The sequence below is a fragment of the Eupeodes corollae genome, chromosome 2 (genome assembly GCF_945859685.1).
Source record: "Eupeodes corollae chromosome 2, idEupCoro1.1, whole genome shotgun sequence".
Classification (NCBI taxonomy): domain Eukaryota; kingdom Metazoa; phylum Arthropoda; class Insecta; order Diptera; family Syrphidae; genus Eupeodes; species Eupeodes corollae.
In genome coordinates this window covers 138,682,785-138,703,698 of record NC_079148.1, presented here as the reverse complement: position 1 = coordinate 138,703,698, position 20,914 = coordinate 138,682,785, and the positions used below count along the sequence as shown (strand labels likewise).

Sequence of the window (20,914 nt, the reverse complement as noted above, 5' to 3'; positions counted from 1 at the left end):
TTTTTCATTTTTTTTAGAAAAAAACTGGCAATTATATTTTTTCAAAATTTTACTGAATATTGTTAATAATAATTTTTGAAAGATAAAAATAAATTAAAGCCAAGATCTCAAAGTTTTGAAATAATATTTGAGTCGAAAATCAATTTTTACCAACTTTTATACATTTTTTTTAGGTTTTATTTTTTGTAAAAAAAACTGTCAATTCGGTTTTTCTCAAAATGTTTCCTTGTGTCGAAAACAATATTTTTTATAAGATAAGGTTAGTTTGAAGCCAATATTTCAAATTTTTGAAAAGATATTTGAGTCGAAAATAAATGTTTACCAACTTTTATACATTTTTTTAGGTTTTTATTTTTTGTTAAAAAAACTGTCAATTCGATATTTTTTCGAAATTTTACTGAATGTTGAAAATAATATTATTTGAAAGATAAAAGTAAATTAAAGCCAATATCTCAAAGTTTTGAAAAGATATTTGAGTCGAAAATCAATTTTTACCAACTTTTGTTAATTTTTTTTTTCGGTTTTTAATTTTTTGTAAAAAAACTGTCAATTTGTTTTTTTTTTTTTTTTCAAAATTTTACTGAATGTTGACAACAATATATTTTGAAAGATAAAAGTAATTTAAAGCCAATATCTCAAAGTTTGAAAAGATATTTGAGTCGAAAATCAATTTTTACCAACTTTTATTAATTTTTTTTAAGGTTTTTATTTTTTTGTAAAAAAAACTGTTAATTCGATTTTTCTCAAAATTTGTCTTTATGTTAAAAACAATATTTTTTATAAGACAAAACTAGTTTGAAGACAATATTTTAAATTTTTGAAAAGATATTTGAGTCGAAAATAATTTCTTAATAACTTTTATTAAATTTTTTTAGGTTTTTATTTTTTGGAAAAAAAACTGTCAATTCGATTTTTCTCAAAATTTTTCCTTGTGTTGAAAACAATTAGTTAAAAGCCAATATTTCAAATTTTTGAAAAGATATTTAAGTAGAAAATCAATTTTTACCAACTTTTATTAATTTTTTTTAGGTTTTTATTTTTTGTAAAAAAACTGTCAATTCGATTTTTTTTAAATTTTACTGAATGTTGACAACAATAATTTTAAAAAGATGAAAGTAAATTAAGGCCAATATCTCAAAATTTTGAAAAGTATTTGAGTCAAAAATCAATTTTTATTAACTTTTGTAAAATTTTCTTTTAAGTTTTTAGTTTTTGTAAAAAAAAACTGTCAATTCAATTTTTCTCAAAGCTTTTTGTCAATAATTGTCACCCTTTGTTAATAACGACAATGTTTTGTCCTGGTACTCAAATTGCGCGTTTTCAATAAGTTTTGATGACTTTAATTAAAATTCAACTCTAAAATCACTTCAACACTTCACGTTTTTGAAAAATTCCTTTCTTAAGTTCGAAGCACTACACATACGTAAGGATTTTTGAGGCTATCTTTATTCAAAAAGTATTTTTTTTTTCTTAAAATTCATGATGTTTTTCAAAATCTTTTAAAAATCCTAGCCCTAAATATTAAGATTAAATATATATATACAAATTTAAAGATTGTATCTGATAAAAAAAAAATCTTAAAGAAACGCTAAATCATTTAAGCTAAAGTAGTCTTTTACAAAACGAAGCAAACGGTTTGATATTAAATCTTGTTTTTATTACGAATCAGTCCTCTAGAAAAGGCTACAACATAAACATGGGTACTTTAAAAAATTTGAGCAGCTTATCAAAATTAATGTTTGGATTTGATATTAGTATTTAAAATAAACTACAAACCTTATTTTTCACAGCTAAGAAAACAATGAATTGAACATTTTTCAAGACTTCAAATAAATTCAAATGATTATCGATAATAATTTTCAGAAGTCTAGTGAAGTACTACAATGTGCTTAGAAGACATAGATTAATACTTTAAAAATTATAATGCAACTTATATTAAAACCCCTTTTTTGGTTGTCTTTAACTCTTTTAAATGCTTTTATTTTAAAAACCTGATGTGATAAACAAATTTTGGGGTGAAATTCTCTACAAGACAACTTAATCCTTCCAAAAAGTCATTTGAGTCAAGAAAGAAACATAATTTCGTTGACTTTTGTATCATTTTCAATTGTTAAACCATCTTTGTAAGGGCCATATACTTAAAAAAAAGAATGTCTACTTCGATCAAATTTATTTTGGTCATGATCTCAAATAAAGAGAATCAAAAAGTTCTTTTCATGATCAGTTTCGGCCAACTGGAACAACTGGAACAGTCATTCAATAAAAATATAAACTAATAGATGTCGAAGTTGTAAAAGAATGCACTCTTTTGTGAATATCATCAATTGAATTCAATCAAAAGATTTGATTCATTAAGTACGCTCAGTCCTAGACCGAACACTTTGAATAAAATCCCCTTTAAAAGATTGCTACCAATTAACATCTGTAAAATAATTCCTAAAATTTTATTGTAACATTTTGAGAGAGAGAATTCATTTTATTGAATTCGTTGAAGATTGCATTCACAAAGATTTCATTCTTTCGCTTTTTGTCACTTGTTCAGTAGTAGTAGGTGGGAACTGATTTCTTAAACACAACTAGCCAATTAAGTTAAATGCTTTAGTTTACATTATGGCTTTCGTCTTGAATTCTATTGTATTACCTCTTGACCAGTTATAACTAAAACCATTTACACAAAAAAGAACAAACTTCTGATTTGATAATAAAAACAAGCATCATGAGTCAAGTACCTCTAGTTACAACCCTACAAAGACTATAGAATAAAAAACTAACATAGCTTCCTTAACCAAATCCACCTTGCCAGTTACCAAGTTCATTGTCGTGACGTTGTCGTTGTCATTTGGTTTCTTTTATTGCAACCTGTGCTGCAGAACAACGCAACGTACACCGGATATGTCTGCACTGAGGTTAGATGATATGTTATAGAAGAGTGACAGCAACAGCAGAAGCAGCATTTGCAATTGCAACCAACGTGACACGCTTAGTCACTGCAATAGTGCCATATCACAATATCATACTAGTTCTGGTTAAAGCTTGAAGTTTGAAGAAGTCACTCTATTTTCTTTGGTCTTGTACTCACTTTTGTTCCATTTTACCATTTTCTACCTTTTCTATGTATATCAACCATTTCCCACCAGACCCCCCCCTCTCTCATTTATTTTTCCATGTTGCGTCCTCGTCATAGTCGTTATTGTCGTGTTTCCACTGTGATGTGGTTGTATCTTTTTAAAGTGCGACATTAAAATGTTAAAGCCAACCCAACCACATTTTTGTTAGCGAGCGGAGCTATAACAACACTACAAACAACAACAACGACAAGAAGAACATATTTTTGCTTCATTTAAGATACAATTTCTATGCGGAGGGGAGTGCGCGATGAAGTACGCGATGGAAATGATATGATTGTGCTGTCTGCTGTTAATGCTCGGCAAGTGGGTTAAGAGTCCACTTCTGTGCGAGTTGTGACTTTCCCCTTTACCTTAACCCACCTCTCTCTTATTTTCCTTCTCTTATACCCGCTCCACAACTTTGAGCTGCTAAGGCTAACAGGTATTTCGTATTTAACTGGGTTAATGTTACGCACTATAAAAGAAAAGTAAACAAGAACAACATAAACATAAACATAAAATTGACCACTCTTCTTCTTCCATAGTATGTATATGCAGGCAGAGGAAGAGAAACCATTGTTAAAGGTTTTAATGTAGGTAGATGGTATCTTTTGAGCTCAAGCCCCTTTATTTCTACAGAATATATGAAAGAAAACAAAACTGCAAGTTAACAGGTATGCGACAAAAATGTACTGCGCCCCTGGATGGATGAAAATTAATTTGCTTTTTGTGGCAACAAATTTATGCAAAAACACGTTGTTGTTGCTTTATTGTTTTAGAATAACGGTACTCATATATTTCTTCCTTTTTTTCTTGATTCTTTCAGAAAACAACTTAAGAAAACAGAACAAATAAACACACACACACACACAAAATGAAATTAGCCATCTTAGCCATTTGCCTTTTGGGCTTCTTGATGCTGGAGTGTCATTCGTCGCCAGTTCAACTTGTGGAAAATTATGAACTTGTATCAAAGGCCCGAGCACTTGGCCGACAAGCTGCAAGTGGCGATATTGCACCGGTTCCAGCTGCTGCTGCTGCCCCCGCTGCAAGTGCTGATGAAGATGATGATGACGACGATGATGAAGATGATGATGAGGATGATGGCGATATAACTGACCTTATTGAAGATGATGATGGTGAGTATTTAATTTGAAAAATGGGACAAACGGTGGGTTTTCAATTAGTACAATTGCTTTCGGGACTTGCAGACGACGATGATGAAGAAGACGATGATGATGAGGAAGATGATACACCACAAGGACAGGCTGCACCTGGTGCTGCTCCAGCTGCTGCTGCTGCAGCTGCTGATGATGATGACGATGATGATGATGACTACATTGACAGGATCTTTGATGATATTCTCGGAGGTAAGTTAAACAAACTACGTTTTAACGTAGAAAGGGCGGGGGAAAGTAGTAAGCTACTTTTGTCATGATTTGACTTAACTAACTTTGAGAATCATGAGACCATTTTGTGTTTTCAAAATATCAAATAATATTACCCAACATTCGAAATTAGACCAAAAACTGCCTGTTACTTTAGAATACATTGAAGACTCTAGGGCCATAGTTAAATAGCTTCATAGTTCAATATTTTAACAATGGTAACGCAATCCCAAATTTGTGTGTGTGGTTCACAGTAAAAGTTAACTTAATACACTTGAAACTCAGTTAAACTTATTAAACCAGTTTAAGACCACTATTGAACCTCTATTAAACCTCTGTTAAACCTATTTAAAATTAAGCTAATGAACTTAAAACTTTGAACAACCAGTGTAAAAAAATCTATTAAGCTTCTACAAGAATCAAACCTCTGTTAAAACTGTACTAGTATAGAGTTAATACGCTTAAAATTAGGTTCAACCATTGTGAAACCACTATTGAACCTCTTTTCAAAATTGGTTGGACCTGTTAAAGTTAAGTTAATAAACTTTAAACTTTATTCAGCCAATGTAAACCCATAATATGCTTAAAACTTTATTCAAAAATTATCAAACCTGATAAAGTTTAGTTAATACGCTTAAGACTCTGATCAACCATTGTTAAACCACTATTGAACCTCTGTTTAACCTCTTAAAGTTAAGTTAATAAATTTTAAACTTTGTTAAACCGTTGTTTAACCACTATTGAACCTCTATCAAAGCTCTGTTGAAGTTAATATGCTTAAGACTTTATTCAACCATTGTTAAACCACAATTGAGCCTATATTAAACCTCTGTTGAACTTGACATACTTTAGTTAATACGCTGAAAACTCTGTTCAACCATTGTTAAACCACTATTGAACCTCTGTTGGACCTCTGTTGAACCCCTGTTGAACCTCTTAAAGTTAAGTTAATAAACTTAAATCTTTCTTAAACAATTGTTAAACCACTACTGAACCTCTATCAAAGCTTTGTTGAAATTAATACGCTTAAAACTCTGTTCAACCATTGTTAAACCATTATTCAACCTCTGTTAAAGCTCTGTTGAACCCATGTTGAACCCCTGTTGAATCTCTTAAAGTTAAGTTAATAAACTTTAAACTTTGTTAAACCATTGTTAAACCACTACTGAACCTCTATCAAACCACTGTTGAACCTGTAATAGTTAAGTTAATACGCTTAAAAATCTGTTCAAGCATTGTTAAACCACTATTGAACCTCTATTAAACCTCTGTATAACCTGCTTAAGTCAAATTAATATACTTAAAACATTGTTCAACTAGTGTAAGACCACTATTTAGCCTCTATTTAAGTTGTTTTGAACCTAAAAAAGTTAAGCTGATACACTTAAAACTCTGTTCAACCAGTATTAAACCACAATTAAACCTCTTTTAAAAATCTGTTAAACCTCTGTTTAAAATCTGTAGAACCTCTGTTTATTTTCCGAAGTCAGTGAATTAGAATTTATTAACTAAGGAGAAAGTATTGAATAACGATTGTAAGATTTTACCCAACGAGCCATCTCATATTATGCAAACATTTAAACCGAAGTTCTCGCCAAGTTTTATTTGTGATTCGTATCCCTGTCTTATAAAACCGAAATATTGAGAATTCCACCTCCACCCAAACCAATAAAAACAATTTCAATTTTCAAATTTGAATTCAACTATAATTTTCAGATGACGACGATGATGATGATGACGATGAAGATGAGCCAAGTCCAGCTGCTGCAGCCGCCCCAGCTCAACCAGCTGCACCTGCCCCAGCTCAACCAGCAGCTGTCGCTCCTGCCCAACCTGCTGCTGCTGCTGAAGTCCTCGAAGAAGCTGCTTCCGCTGGATCCGAAGGTGAGAATGTGATCGTCTCTGGTGCCGAAGAAGCTGTTGAAGGTGAACAAAATGTATTCTACGACGAAGAGAACTCGGGCATCGATACCAAAGTTGACATCCAATCTTTGAATGTCAAGCCAATCGAAGCTACAACAGCAAAGGTTGCCGTAGCAGCCCCAGTTGTTGCTAACAATCAAGTTGAATCATCTGATGATGATGACGACGATGATGACGATGACATTACTGGTGCCTTGACTGGTGATGATGACGATGAAGATGATGATGATACCGATGATGATGATGACGACGAAGATGATATCGTTGGTGATGATGTCATTGAAGCAAGACGTGCACGTGAGTCAAAAAAATCAAAACACACAAAAAAAACTAAAAAATCAGCTTTGCATTAACAAAAATTAAATTTTTAAACAAAATTAAATCTTAAAAAAAAACTTAAAATAGTAAAAATTGATTTAGATAGAAAACATTTAAAAATCAACAAAATGGAGTGAAAAACAAAGAGTTCGGTGCTAGCTATCCAACTCGAAAATGTAAAAATTCATCACTACTTAACAATAATACGACCAATTAGAACAAACAATGTAGAATTAAAACATTTGTAAAGTAGACCATTTTTATAGTAATATTTAAACAAAACAAAAACACCAAATAATGTAGTTAAATCACATCAAGACCATCATTTTGTACATCAAAAAGAAACGAAAATGAAACACATAAATTCATCACAACTAAAGTGGGTGATTGGGAAATATAAAACGCTTGAAAAATGGCGTCCCATATTCAAAAAACAAAAGAAATTACCCGCCAAAACCATCGACGGATTTCATCTCATTATTTGTATGCTTTAAAAAATTAAAAAAAAAAACTTAAAAATCTATTTTCAATATTTTCTTTTTACTTTTACAATTAACATCAAATTTTAATAATTTAAAAATCTAATATTAGTTTAGATTTATTCTATAAATTGTGTCCTTTTGTTATATAAGCTTTTTTTTATTTATTGAAACTATTTATTTATTTATTTAATTAAAACAAAATATAATGAAAATAAAATAGTTAAATGTAACTTTAAATATTTATTTAAAAAAATGTGTTTAATTAATTTAAAAAAAAAACAATATTGGGGCGTGAAAATCTAGAAAAAAATGGAAATCAAAAGGCGTGGTTTTTGGAAGAATAATTAATCGTTAAATATTTTCACAGAGATTTTTAAATTTTTTAGTGTTATTAAAAACTTGAGGTGACGTGAAAATAAATTAAAATTAATTTTTGTTTTTATTTTTTGTACTTTTTGTTGAATTTTTAAAATGTTTAAGAAAAATTAAAGAATCTTTGTGAAATAAGAACAAGAGACGTATATTTTTTCAAGCGTTTGAAAATAAACTTAAATAAAATAAATGTAAATTTGTAAATTATTTTAATTTTATATTCATTGATGTTTGTTTAATATTAATTTAATATTATTCACACATTTTTGTTAAATTTAAGTTAAAATAATTTTTGTAAAAAAAATGTATGTAAAATCTTTCTTCTTAAACTACGCCTTTTGTAGATTTTGCAAAATTCTGTCGCTGCTCTTCTTTTTTCTTGTTTGCTCTACTTCAGTGCTTTTCTTTTGACTTCGTGATGGAAAATATTTTCTATGCTTTTTTTTTAATTTGGTTGCTCTTTTTTATTTTGTGGTCTTTGTTACTTTTTTTGATTGAAATTTTTAGCTACTCATTGACTTTAATTTAATAGAAATTTATTTTGTATTTCAAGATTTTGACAAAAAAAAAAAAATAGGAACGTGAAGAGTATGCATGTTCAAAGGGGGGAAATAATCTAACTTACTAATTAAAAAATTTAAGTAAAAAGCATTGAAGCTTCTTTTAAGGTAAGGGTAAGTTATGGGGGCGTAGAAAAATTAACCAAAAAACGTGTACCAAAAATTCTTTGCCAAATTATCTCAATGGCAATTGTGGATTCATGGAATACGAAAATGATTATTTTAATGCATCTTTAATTAGTTAATTTTAAGACATACCATTTTGCTGAACAATAATATATAATACGAATTTCTTTCGAACCGTTCAATATAAGTTGTTTTCGATGGATTCAAGTCTGAAAACCATAATATAAATGCTGGTGTACCGCAGGGCTCTGTTCTCTCTCCAACACTATTTTTCATATTTATTAATGATCTCCTGTCTGCTACGTCCTATCCAATTACTCTCAGCTTTTTATATTCGTTTCCAGACTCACAACCCCTCTCTTCGTATGTGGAACTGCAACGGAAAAATATGATAAGCTCTTTAAATCCGACCTACACAGCATTGTACAATTGGGACTAAAAACCGCGTGAAATTTAATGCTTTGAAAACCCAATGCTGTCTTGCATCGTTAAGGCGAGATATACCCTCTTTGCTACTATCCATGATTGTCACTTGCATCAACGAAACTAAAAATCTCGATATCCTTCTAATGTGCATCAGCAACCACCTTTTATGGAGCTACCACATACGCGATGTCGCCAAAAATTCCGCAAGATGTCTAGGTTTTCTGAGAAGATGCAAGACATTTTTCTCCCCGGGTGATCTGGCTACAATCTATACAAAACCTACATACGTCCGAAAGTTGAATATAACTGTCATCTCTGGGCTGGTGCTCCAGTAATTTATTGAAGCCTCTTGGACAGTGTTCAAAGAAGACCTTTTCAAATGATCGGAGAAATTAACAACATCAACTCGTTTATGTCACTTGAACATCGATGAAAAGTTTTTTGTCTCACCGCTTTTTACCGTTTTTTTAATGGACCTTGCTCTAATCAAATAGCCACTTGCATTCCTCCCCTCCAACAATTGAACCGTTATACCAGTGTTTCTAAGAATTCCTATCAGTTTACCCTTAAGCCCAAATTTGGCCTTACTATGAAGTACTGATATTCATTTTTTAGCCGTACTACGCGAATGTGGAATGCCTTGCCACGCTCTTTCTTTCCTTGTCAAAAAACTAAATCGTAATACCTTTGAATTGTCAAACAATTTAATCGTAATACCTACGCTTCTAAGAATGCCGATCAGTTTACCCTTGAGCCCAACTTTGGCTCTTCTATGAAGTACAGAGATTTATTTTTAGCCGTACTTCGCGAATGTGGAATGCCTTGTATCGCTATTTCTTTCTTTGTCAAACAATTAAATCGTAATACCTGCTCTTCTAAGAATGCCAATCAGTTTACCCTTGAGCACAACTTCAGCCCCACTATGAAATACAGAGATTCATTATTTAGCCGTACTACGCAAATGTGGAATGCCTTGCCACGATCTATCTTTCCTTGTCATTGCTATGTTCAGGAATTCTAACTCAATTTACACCGACACCTCCTATCCAACCTTCCGCTCATTTCTTAATGCTCACACTGGGTCTTTGGCATATTTAAGATATACCAAACCCTTTTAGGGTTCCCTAATTATGAAAGAAAAAAATCAGCAAGCGACATAGAGCTGTTCAAGTGAGAAGCATGGTTTCTCCAAATTTAATCCACACACTTCTAACTATTGTCCTTGGGCTTCGTTAATAGTCATTAAAAAAGTGAGTCGCACCGGGAACAGTAAACTTTTGAATTCGAATGGAATATACGACGGGATAATTGGGATACGTGGCAACAGTACGTCTTCATCTTTGAATTTTCCAGTTGAAGTTGTTGCTTCGGTAACATTGCTTATCATTTTCTTGATTGAAAGTCTAGTTTCGATGCAAATTCGTGGTAGATTTATATTTCGGAGAAGAATAATGCGAACTCCAAATTTCAGTGTAAGAGCATGGCAAACCTAACGAATTCAAGAACTCAGTCGGATAGTTGACAATCTCGTCTTGATTCTCCACAGTATCGATGGACTTTTATGTTGCTGTTTCATCGATGTTTTTGCCTTGTAATGTAGCACGCTTATTGAGCCACTAATGATTCTTGTAGTTTTGGGCAATCTTTGGAAAAACTTTTTGCACTAATTCTCGTCGATGCTTTCTGTGATCTTAAAAAAGTTAGCCATCAGGGTGATAAATTGTGTAGATAGCTCAGGTGGCGGAGTCAACAATGGCAGCATAATTCGGGCGTTTCTCCGGAAAACTATAATGCACCACAATACTCGCAAATAACGTCCATTAGCCCAATGCAAACGCTAGGATGCAAGCCGTTATCATTGCTGAAGTCTTATCAAAATTCTGCTCGAATGAAATCATCACTTGATATATCTCTTGTTAGGCGTCGCAAGTTATCTATTTGTTGACCTCTGTTGTTCGCTCGACGATTTTGCATTGCCAACTGAGCCGTTTCACGGGCTGCCTCACTTCGCCTTCGTGATTGAGAACCACGAACGTTGAGCCATACTAACGCGGCGCTCTTTACGTAAATTTTTTTGTTCTTCTTCAGTCCTATCATTTGCAGTGTTTCGTATCTGTCTTGGAAAAGATACGATCGCCTTGTTATTCAAATTTCACTTCAATTCACCTAAAAATTTATTTCACAACTCAAATTTTCAACCTTTCATTCATAAACAAAATTACTTAGCTGTTCGAGATGCGCGTTTTCTTATTCCAAGTCTGATGCGTTTTTGGTTTACCACCTTTTATAGTTCCCTTCACTTTTTATTAAAAAAAAAAACATATCTCCATCATTACATTATGATTGTTAATTATTTATTTAATAGAAATAGTTTTAATATTTTATACAGTTTAACCGAAATACTTGCGCTTTTATGAATGGCTCATCAATATACCATTAAGCCCAACTTTGGTCGTACTGTCAAGTACAGAGATTCGTTCTTTAGCCGTACTATGCGAATATGGAATGCCTTGGCACACTCTGTCTTTCCCAGCCATTGCAACATTCAGGAATTCATAACAAATGTGCACCGACACCTTCTTTCAACCCCTCTCTCATTTTCCTAGTAGTCAAACTGTGTCTTGGTAATAAGGGTAGTCATTTCCCCTTGAGTGTACGCTTATTTTTAAAAAAAATCCATGTCTTTTTTCAAATGTTTCAGAAATTTGAAGTTCGTTTTTCTATAGTTTTTAATAACTAAGCAATGACTTAATGAAATCGAACAGAAATTCTGTAAGGTCGGAAATATTCAGGATTATTTTGAAGGTGATTTTTGAATTTTTGCTAAAAAGCAAAACACTATTAATTAACATTAAAGTAAACACCAAACCTCATATACAACTTTCTTAAAGTTAAGCCACATAAAACAACATCACGTTTATACAATCTGAGTTGTGCATTAAATTTTGTATGTTAATTGCAAAACAGGATAAAATTTCAAACGAATTTTAAGTGAACAAAAAAATGAAAAGAAGTTCTTTGAACATCAGTTTCGATTAAAAATAAAAACAGTAGAATGATACTCATAATACCTTCCCTCTATAAATTAGTCAATTCATTGGTTTTGGAAAGGGTGCGTTAAAAAGTTTTTGTAAAGAATCGTGACTTAAAAAAAATATCATAAGACAACTTTAAAAAAAGAGGAATAGGAAACATTCTTTGGTGACTTTGAGTTTTGGTTTTTCTTTATTTATCTATAAGTTAACTATAGAAAGTATAGATACTTTTTATTAGAACACATAAAGATTTTTTTTGTATGTTTCCATTGAAAAAGAAAGGAACTAAAAATTAATAATTTCGTTAAATTTTGAATAGAGATTTGTTTGATTTTCATTTTTTGAGCGAAAGATTCGTTTTGAAACATGTCCTTATAGAAATTCAAAAACTAATATTTTTGTTAGGAAAATCTATTCTTTTCATTTATCAGTTTTAAGCTTGACAAAGTTATATCATCCAAGAGGGTGATTTGTTCCTATGACTTATAGAAGTTATATTATGCAAATTGTATTCGTAAATTATTTATAACTCGATATTTTAATCAAACATGACATTACCATGGTAGGGAAGTCGAAAAAAGTGGGTCCAGTGATTTTGTCCGGCTGTCTGTCTGTGTTTCCTCACCCCTATCATCGAAATCATTGGCTAAATTTAGTTAAAACCTGAACATTGATGTTTTAAGAAGACTATCTAAGGATATTTTGTAATTTCCTAAAACCAAACTTTAAAAGTGATCTCGATAAAAATTTTTGGGTTCAAAGCCGAAAATTTAAATTTTATTAAAACTTCTTCGGAAATTTTCCGAAACATTTTTTTTTTCCTTAACTTGGACCCTGTCAATATAAAAAAACAAATGAACCAATTATAATTTTTTTTCTGTACAAGATCTTACACTGTCTTAATAGTATTTTGATAAAAAAAATTCAAAATTCTATGTTACAAAAACAGTTCAACATTTAAAACGTATATTTAAACGCACAAAATAATTGAAAACAGTCAATATTTTTAGGCAAATTTGAAAAATTTTATACTCTGAGTTACAAAAAGTGGAGCAGTCATAATTTATGATGAATTGTTACTATTTTGATAATAAACCGATTTATTTTTGCCGAGATATTTGGTGCTTCAAAGCCTTCGAGTTCTTCACCAAACAGCGGTTGAAGTGTCTTACAGACTTTAATCAGTGAGATGGATCACTTCGAATGCTTAAAAGGTGGGGCGGCGCGCTTTTAATTAAGAGCGATCTGTTCGTATACCAAGAATAACGATACAGCACGAGTGAATAGAACTTGCTCGCCTTCACCAAGATAGAAACGAGGCCGACTAAGGTATATAAGGTTCACTGATAAGTCCGCGTTTTGTCTATGCTCACCAAATTGAAATAAAAGAGGGTAGAAAAGATCAGGTGGTAGATACAATTCAACAGCAGTTCTAGAGGGGGAAATTTCTGGGAAGGTTACGTCATGATGTGGGCAAGAATTTCTATATGAACGGAATAATTGGGCTGTCAATAGTGGAACGATCAGTGAACTTCTATTATTGAATCACCAAAGTTTTGGAACAATATTGAGTTCATTTCTTGCTAATGCAAGACAATGCGAGATCTCATGTTGACAGGTGTATTACGGACTACTTGGAAGAAGTAGAGATCGATGTGATAGCTTGGCTTGCCATGATCCCGGACATGAATACCATCGAACATATTTGGGATCGGCTGGAAGAAATGATAAGGAAGCTAACTGCTCTTCCCAAGAAATTAAGTGGGAAGAAATCTGGGCAGATTGAGAAGTGAGATAATTCAGACGACGCGATCGTAAAAAACCTTATTCAAGATATGCCAAGGCGAATTAAAGCTTTGATAGATATAAGGGGAGGCAGTTGGTAACTACTCAGTGAACAAAAACTCATTTCTATTATGTTTTATTTAAAAGTTCTGCCCATTTGTTTTTTTAAATTAATAATATTAATTGTTAATAAACAATACTGAATTTAAATAGGTTTTTTTTACATATTTGCATAGGTGCTCCACTTTCATTGTAACTAATTGTAAACAAGTCTTAAATAACTTCAAAGAAAATGTATTTTCCAAGATATTCAATTTGATTGGTTGAAAATCATTAAAGTTATGTTATGAGTCCGTCTAACTCAAAAAATGCAGTATTAGGGATAAAGTCGTTTGAAGAGTTGAGTATTGACAAGCCTGAAATAATTTTGAAATTCCTTTTAAACTTCAATTCAAAAACTGAGAATTTAAAGGCTTTTCCCAGATCATTTAAAATTAAAAAAAGGGGCTGGGATGCGACCCACACTGATAACTTCCCATCGCCTCTGTCGATTTGTCTTGCTTAAAAGTTTGTCTATATGCAATCGTATTAATTTTTACCAAATTTTCGTTCTATTTCTGATTTTATTTTTTTTTGAAAAACGGACTGCTGGATTTTTATATAAAAATTACTGAATATTGAAAACAATATTTTCTCTGAAATAAAATAAGTTTGATATTATTTTTAATGTTTGAGTTTTTAGTATTTTTTTTTAGAATATTATTTTTTGTAAAAAAACTGACAATTTGCTTTTTTTCAAAATTTGATCGAATGCTGAAAGCAATATTTCTTATAAGATAAAATTTGTTTAAAGCCAATATTTTAAATTTTTGAAGAGATATTTGAGTCGAAAATCAATTTTTACGAACTTTTATACATTTTTTTTTAGGTTTTTATTTTTTGTAAAAAAAACTGTTAATTCGATTTTTTCTCAAAATTTGTCCTAATGTTTAAAACAATATTCCTAATAAAAAAAATTAATTACAAGCTATTATCTCAAAGTTTTTTCAAGATATTAGAGTCGAATATCGTTTTTTACCAACTTTTATTAATTTTTTTTCGTTTTTTTTTTTTGTAAGAAAACTGTCGGTTAGATTTTTTTCAAACTTTAACTGAATGTTGACTACAAGATTTTTTGAAAGATGAAAGTAAATTAAAGTCAATATCTCAAAGTTTTGAAAAGATATTTGAGTCGAAAATCAATTTTTACCAACTTTTATACATTTTTTTAGGTTTTTTACTTTTTGTAAAAAAACTGTCAATTCGATTTTTCTCAAAATTTGTCCTAATGTTGAAAACAATATTTCTTATAAGTAAAAATTAGTAAGAACCTATTATCTCAAAGTTTTTAAAAGATATTTGAGTGGAAAATCATTTTTTACGAACTTTTGTTGATTTTTTTTTTGGTTTTCAATTTTTTTTACAAAAACTGTCAAATCGATTTTTTTCAAACTTTAACTGAATGTTGACAACAAGATGTTTTGAAAGATAAAAGTTAATTAAAGTTAATATCTCAAAGTTTTGATAAGATATTTGAGTCGATAATCAATTTTTACCAACTTTTATACATTTTTTTTTAGGTTTTTATTTCTTGTAAAAAAAACTGTCCATTAGATTTTTCTCAAAATTTTATCAAGTGTCAAAAACATTATTCTTGGTTGCACAAAATTGTTTTAGAGATGAAATCATATTTCAGTCGTAAAATTTTAAAGGTGACAAATTTTTTTTTCAGTTTTATTGATATATAAAAAAACCGTTATATTGATTTTTTCAAAAAATATACCTATTTCGTATCACGTTACAATTTATTATATAAAATTTAATTCAAGTCTCTAGGGTTTTTCGTTCGTAAGATATTTAGGGTTAACCAAAATTTTCACCTTTTTTTCAAACTGCTATGGTAAAAAACCACCCACGCAATTTTGTTGAGAGCCCTTTCTGCATATTTCTGCCTCATTATCTGTATAACAAAATTTATTTGAAGACGATATCTTTCTATATCTTGAGATATGGACGACAAAAAAAAACGTCGCAAACGTACGGACGTAGTTCCAGGCGGAACTTTTGGCAATAAAAGAAGTTTTTTCCTGGCTTAAAGAAAACGTGATACCAACATCTGATATCCATATTTTCTGAGATAGTCAGGCTGCTATCAAATCACTGGACTCTGTCTTTGTGGCTAATGCAAGACCCTATGAGGAGGGCAGGCACCAGTTGAAACAACATCACCACGTGTCAAGTCACAAAAAACATCTGGCCAACACTGGAGTTTAAACGTTCAAGGTGCTTGCTATCTCTAAGCAGATCGCATATAAGCTCGATAATAGGTGTCATAACCGGACACTGTCTAAAAGAAAAGCACGCGACGAGACTAGGCGAATTCTCAAATGACTTTTGCAGAAGCTGTATGGACGAGGAAGAGGAGGAAACAGTTCTTCATCTTTTCTGTACCTGACCTGCTCTGGATCGAAAACGCAAGAATTACCTAGGAGAATTCTTCTTTTACGATCTAAACGATCTAAATCATATCAGCCTCTCCCGTTTCGTAAGGATTTTAAACTGGTTCCATTGAGCTTATGGGGAAGCCTCAAGATTCATGTTGTATCACGATGGGCCATCAAACTGGCCTAAGTGTCCGTTTCCATCTTGGATAGCCACTTCAACCTAACCTAACCTATGGACGTACGAACGTACGGATCTTTCTAAAAATCTCTAGGGACCGTGAAATGTCGAGAAATGTCTACATTTTTAATTTGACAAATCAGACATATTACAATAACTTAAGTTAAAAAAAAAAAATAAAAATAAAATCTTAAAAGTCTTAAAGGAGTACGAATTAAAACTAAGTTCATAGTATTTCTTAGAAATTACAACCGAATGTATGGAAGAAGCTTCAATTTAGTCTTTGATGGTGCAACACATTTTAAAAATCAGTAGTTTTGTATATTTTATTTTAAAAAATATTCTAAAGGGTGTCCCAAACTTAACGCAAGATTTGAATTAAATAGAAAATGCCGTTTTTAGTCTTTTGATAGTTATATTTTTATTGACTCGTAAAGTACATAGGATAGGGTTATGTATGGAATAACACATCGGACAAATGGCCTCCACAGCTTTGCATGCACATGCGCACTCTTTTGTTGAAATTTTTCATGACCATTCTGCATAAATGTGGTTGAATTTCGTTGATGCAGCGTTGAATCTCCTCCTTTAATGCACGGGTGGTTGTGGGCTTGTTGACATAGACTTGTGATTTCAAATAACCCCATAAGAAGAAGTCTAATGGTGTTAAATCACACGATCTAGAAGGCCAATTTTGATCACCGAAACGAGACAGTACACGACCTGGAAATGTCTCATGCAGTAATTGAATTGTTTGACGGGCTGTATGACATGTGGCACCGTCTTGTTGTAACCACATATTGGACACATCAATATCATCCCATTTTGGCAGAAAGAACTGTGTAATCATATCGCGATATCGAGCACCAGTAACAGTCACTGCTTGAATAGCATCATTTTCAAAAAAAATATGGCCCAATTATGCCTCCAGCCCAAAATCCACACCATACAGTCACTCGTTGTGGATGCATTTGTGGGTTCTCCGAACCAAATGCGGCAATTTTGGCGATTGACAAAGCCATCAAGATGAAAATGTGCTTCATCGCTTAGGATGATTTTGCTCGAAAAATCAGGGTCCATTTGTTGATGTTCAATAACTCTTTTGTAAGCATGAAGACACAGATCTTTGGTGAATATACGCTGTAGAGATGTTCTTGAAATTTACAATTCTTGTCCACGACGACGTCGAATTGAGGTTCCTGGATTGTCAGCAACACTCTCACGCACTGCTTCGACATTCACATTTGAACGGGTTGTTTTTGGACGAACAGTGTGTTTGGCGTCTCCAACGGATCCAGTCTAAATGAATTTTTCAATTAATCTCTTTACAGTTGACGAAGTTAAAACAGTATTCCGACCATATTTTGTATTAAATTTTCAAACTGCAGCCGCCAAGCTTTCACTATTTTTGAAATATTCTTTAATAATGAAGACACGTTGTTTTATCGTTTAACGCTCCATTTTTAAAAACACTATACTGTTAGCTGTCAAATTGCTTTTTTTCAGGGTTGCCAACACTTCACTGCACAAATGGCGGCAAATTCAAATCTTGCGTTAATTTTGGGACACCTTTTATCTGTAGTTTAGTTGTTTCTTTCAATTTTAAAGATATTTAGTGTTTTGGCTTTAAATTTACATCAGCATCCATTATTTTTTTATTCTATTACAATTTCATTACTTACGTTCAAATGCTCTGCGTTTTTCATTGAAAAATAAAAGAAATCAAAACTGCCCTTAAATATACAAATATACCTCAAATAACTTTTGAACAAAAAAAAAATACTGTACATAAGGCTCATGTTTTTCAAATTAAATTGTAGATTAAAATACTTCCTTAGGTAGTTTCTTGAAGTATTTACCTATAAAAGTTACTAATATGACTCAGTCGGGTAAGTACGATAGTTTCTTCTTCATAAATATCAAAAATTTCAATCAGATTTTTCTTTAAATAGATACCTTTAGCTACCCTTGTCCTTCAAATGCACTATTTTATAGCATTTCCAAAACCGTTTCCTCTTCTTTTTTAACAGTCAATAATTCATGTATGAAAACCAAATCTAATCCTTTAATTTTTTGTTGTTTGTGTAAAAAAAAACTAAAAATAAAAATTTAACTACATAATTTTGTATGTGCAAACACCTAACACGCAAGATTACCATAAAATAAAAAACCTATGCCTTTTTATGCCTGGAATGCTTTTTTAATATCAAAACAATAAACGCAAATAAAAACGCTTGCTTCAATGTCATCATATTAATCCAGTATCTTTGCACAAACATAAGTATTGATCTATATGAAAAACCATAAAAGGTATTCTATGCCACAATAAAAAAAAAACTAAAACTAATAACAATGAGCTTTTTATGCAAACAAAAAAATAATAATAATCATGATAATAAACATAACAATTTAATTAACCAATAAAAGTGCAATTAAATGTCGAACTAACAATCTACCACCATAACCATCATCAAAATCATCAACCACAACAAACAACAACCTACTAAAATGACACAACTTACCACCATAACCATCTCCATAATAGTGCTGTTTATAACTTTAACAAAAAAAAAATAGACCACAAAATGGTTGTGTATGGTCGTTTTAAATAAGCTTTTTGTTCAGCTTTCATCTTTATAACAAAACAACATATAAAAATATAACAAGGTAGGATATCGAAATCACGACATTTTCAATAACAAAGCTATAACAATCTAACAACAAAAAAATAAATAAAAGTTCTCATTCGGATATGGAATTAACTTATATGAAACGGAAATGACAGACTTCTATACTATCGTCTCTAAGTAATTGAGATAAAGAAGAAGTCTAAGGACTTGTCGTTGGTATTTTTGTTCTGATTTCCTTTTTTCTTTTTTATTTTATTTTCTTCAGGAGGAGCTGAGAAGAATGTTGTCATTGAGATGCCAAAGGATGCATTCCAAGAACGTCACAATCAGTTTATTGATGCGATTTTTGCTCGTATCAATCGCATTGTATCAGATTCATATGATCCTTTCAAAGTCCGTTTAGCATCGCTGCCAATGCAACCAGCAAAGCCACAAAAGTCAAACACACCCAGCAAATCAACAAAGACAAGTACAAAGAGGTAGGTACTTTTACCTTATTATAGAAAAGTCGAATCAACTATGACACACAAGGGAGGACTTTTGAATTCTTAGGAGTCTAAAGGACTCAAGGACTCAATAAAGAGATTAGGTATTAGAATAAAATCGATTTAAGAATCTCAAAAAGGAAAAGAAGAAGAGCTTAAGCTTTCAAATAAAAAAAATATCTAAAAAGGATTCTCTTTGCGACTTCAAAAAAATAAGTGTTGATTTATTAGAAAACATCAAACGACTTCCTGTGTAGTCCATAACCCTTCACACAAGTCAAAAGCCCATCATCTCTTTGTTAATACAATATCCCAATCATCACAGTCAAATTTGATATTCATAACTTCTGTGTTCAAAAAGTCCTCACTATCGCCATAAGATTTCTTCATAAACGAAGTCAATTTCATAACAAGTTTTCTTTGATCATATTTTCAGCAAAACGAAGAAAGTATCTAGTGGCACAAAGGCTCGTTCAATGGATGCCGAAGCAGCCAATTCCACCACAGTCATAAAATCTGACATGACCAGCAACGTTGAAGAAGTAGAACCATCAGCATCTCCAGCCACATCGGTAATTGCTTCTTCTTCGGTCACAGATGTCAAGCAAAAGCAACAACAAAAGCAGAAACAGAAAAAACAAAAACCTCAAACTGTCAGCACTGAATCAGTTGAGAAACGAACAGTTCCGTCGTTGTCCTCCTCCTCCTCTCCTTCCAAAAATAAGAAAACAACTCAACCTCTTCGGTCCAATACAAACAAGCAGACAACAAAGCAACAAAAGCCCAAGCAAACTTCCTCCAATTTGTCAGCTTCACCATCAGCATCGGTAGCTTCACCGTCGTCGTCGGTCTCTGCCAAACCAGCTAAATCAGCTCCTGCTTCAACTTCCATGGAAAAACTACGCGGTGCCGAAGGTAGCCTCTCTGGATTGGCATCCTTGCGTCGTGTTGGCAATGCCAAAGTGGTCACCGATCCGGAAGGCAGAAATTCGACAATTAAAAGCAAATTCACACTGGGTCCGCTGACACTCAAAGTGGAAAAGTCATTCAAGCGCGGCAATGTGCGCAACGTGAAGACAGCCACTGCCCGCACCAACGAGATGATCGGCCGAATTAAGTTCAGTGTGGTGAATGACCAAGCCACCCTAGTCTCCATTAAGGTTCAACAGCCTAAACAGGTAATGAACGACATCACAATGATGATGGTAATGGTAATGGTGGTAGCTCTGATGCTGCTGCTTCTGCTAACTCAGCTTAATTAACAAAAAAAAAAACAAACACTTTGATTTTATTCACAGGTCGAAATCGAAAGCAAGGATAATCATGACCGTACCCGGGAAATGGTCTGGCGGCGTACTCCCAAAATTGCCCGTCTGGTATCGGAAAAACTGAGATTGGCAGCTGAATCATTGTTTCAGCCACGAGCAGGAGTTGAAGTTGTTCGATTGTAAATTTAATTATTAATTTGTTTCGTTTAGGAAGAAATTTTGTATCTTTAAGATTAACTATTTATTTATTTATCTATTTATTGAATTTAAATTATGGATGTTGTCTCCTTTGAAGTTTCTTCGAAGAAACGACGAATGTCCTTAATGGGGGGTTGATGTATAAGGAAT

The 20,914-nt window shown here is 32.2% G+C and overlaps 2 protein-coding genes across 4 annotated transcripts in view; both read left to right on the top strand.

Annotated features, from left to right (window-relative positions):
* LOC129945261 (nucleolin-like) overlaps positions 1-3,440 on the top strand; it is a 13,782-nt gene extending 10,342 nt beyond the window's left edge. The window contains exon 3 of the mRNA XM_056054919.1: positions 3,346-3,440. Within this exon, the coding sequence (XP_055910894.1) occupies positions 3,346-3,440 (95 nt within the window). The remainder of the gene's footprint in view (positions 1-3,345) is intronic.
* LOC129948154 (uncharacterized) overlaps positions 1-20,914 on the top strand; it is a 44,615-nt gene extending 23,701 nt beyond the window's left edge. The window contains exons 3-8 of one of the 3 annotated variants that reach the window (XM_056059033.1): positions 3,968-4,246; positions 4,319-4,477; positions 6,242-6,715; positions 19,079-19,292; positions 19,735-20,476; positions 20,597-20,914. In XM_056059033.1, the coding sequence (XP_055915008.1) occupies positions 3,982-4,246; positions 4,319-4,477; positions 6,242-6,715; positions 19,079-19,292; positions 19,735-20,476; positions 20,597-20,749 (2,007 nt within the window). In that variant the 5' untranslated portion in view covers positions 3,968-3,981 and the 3' untranslated portion in view covers positions 20,750-20,914. Of the gene's footprint in view, positions 1-3,933; positions 4,247-4,318; positions 4,478-6,211; positions 6,716-19,078; positions 19,293-19,734; positions 20,477-20,596 lie in introns of all 3 variants that reach the window. The other 2 variants (XM_056059032.1, XM_056059031.1) reach the window with 2 other exon arrangements.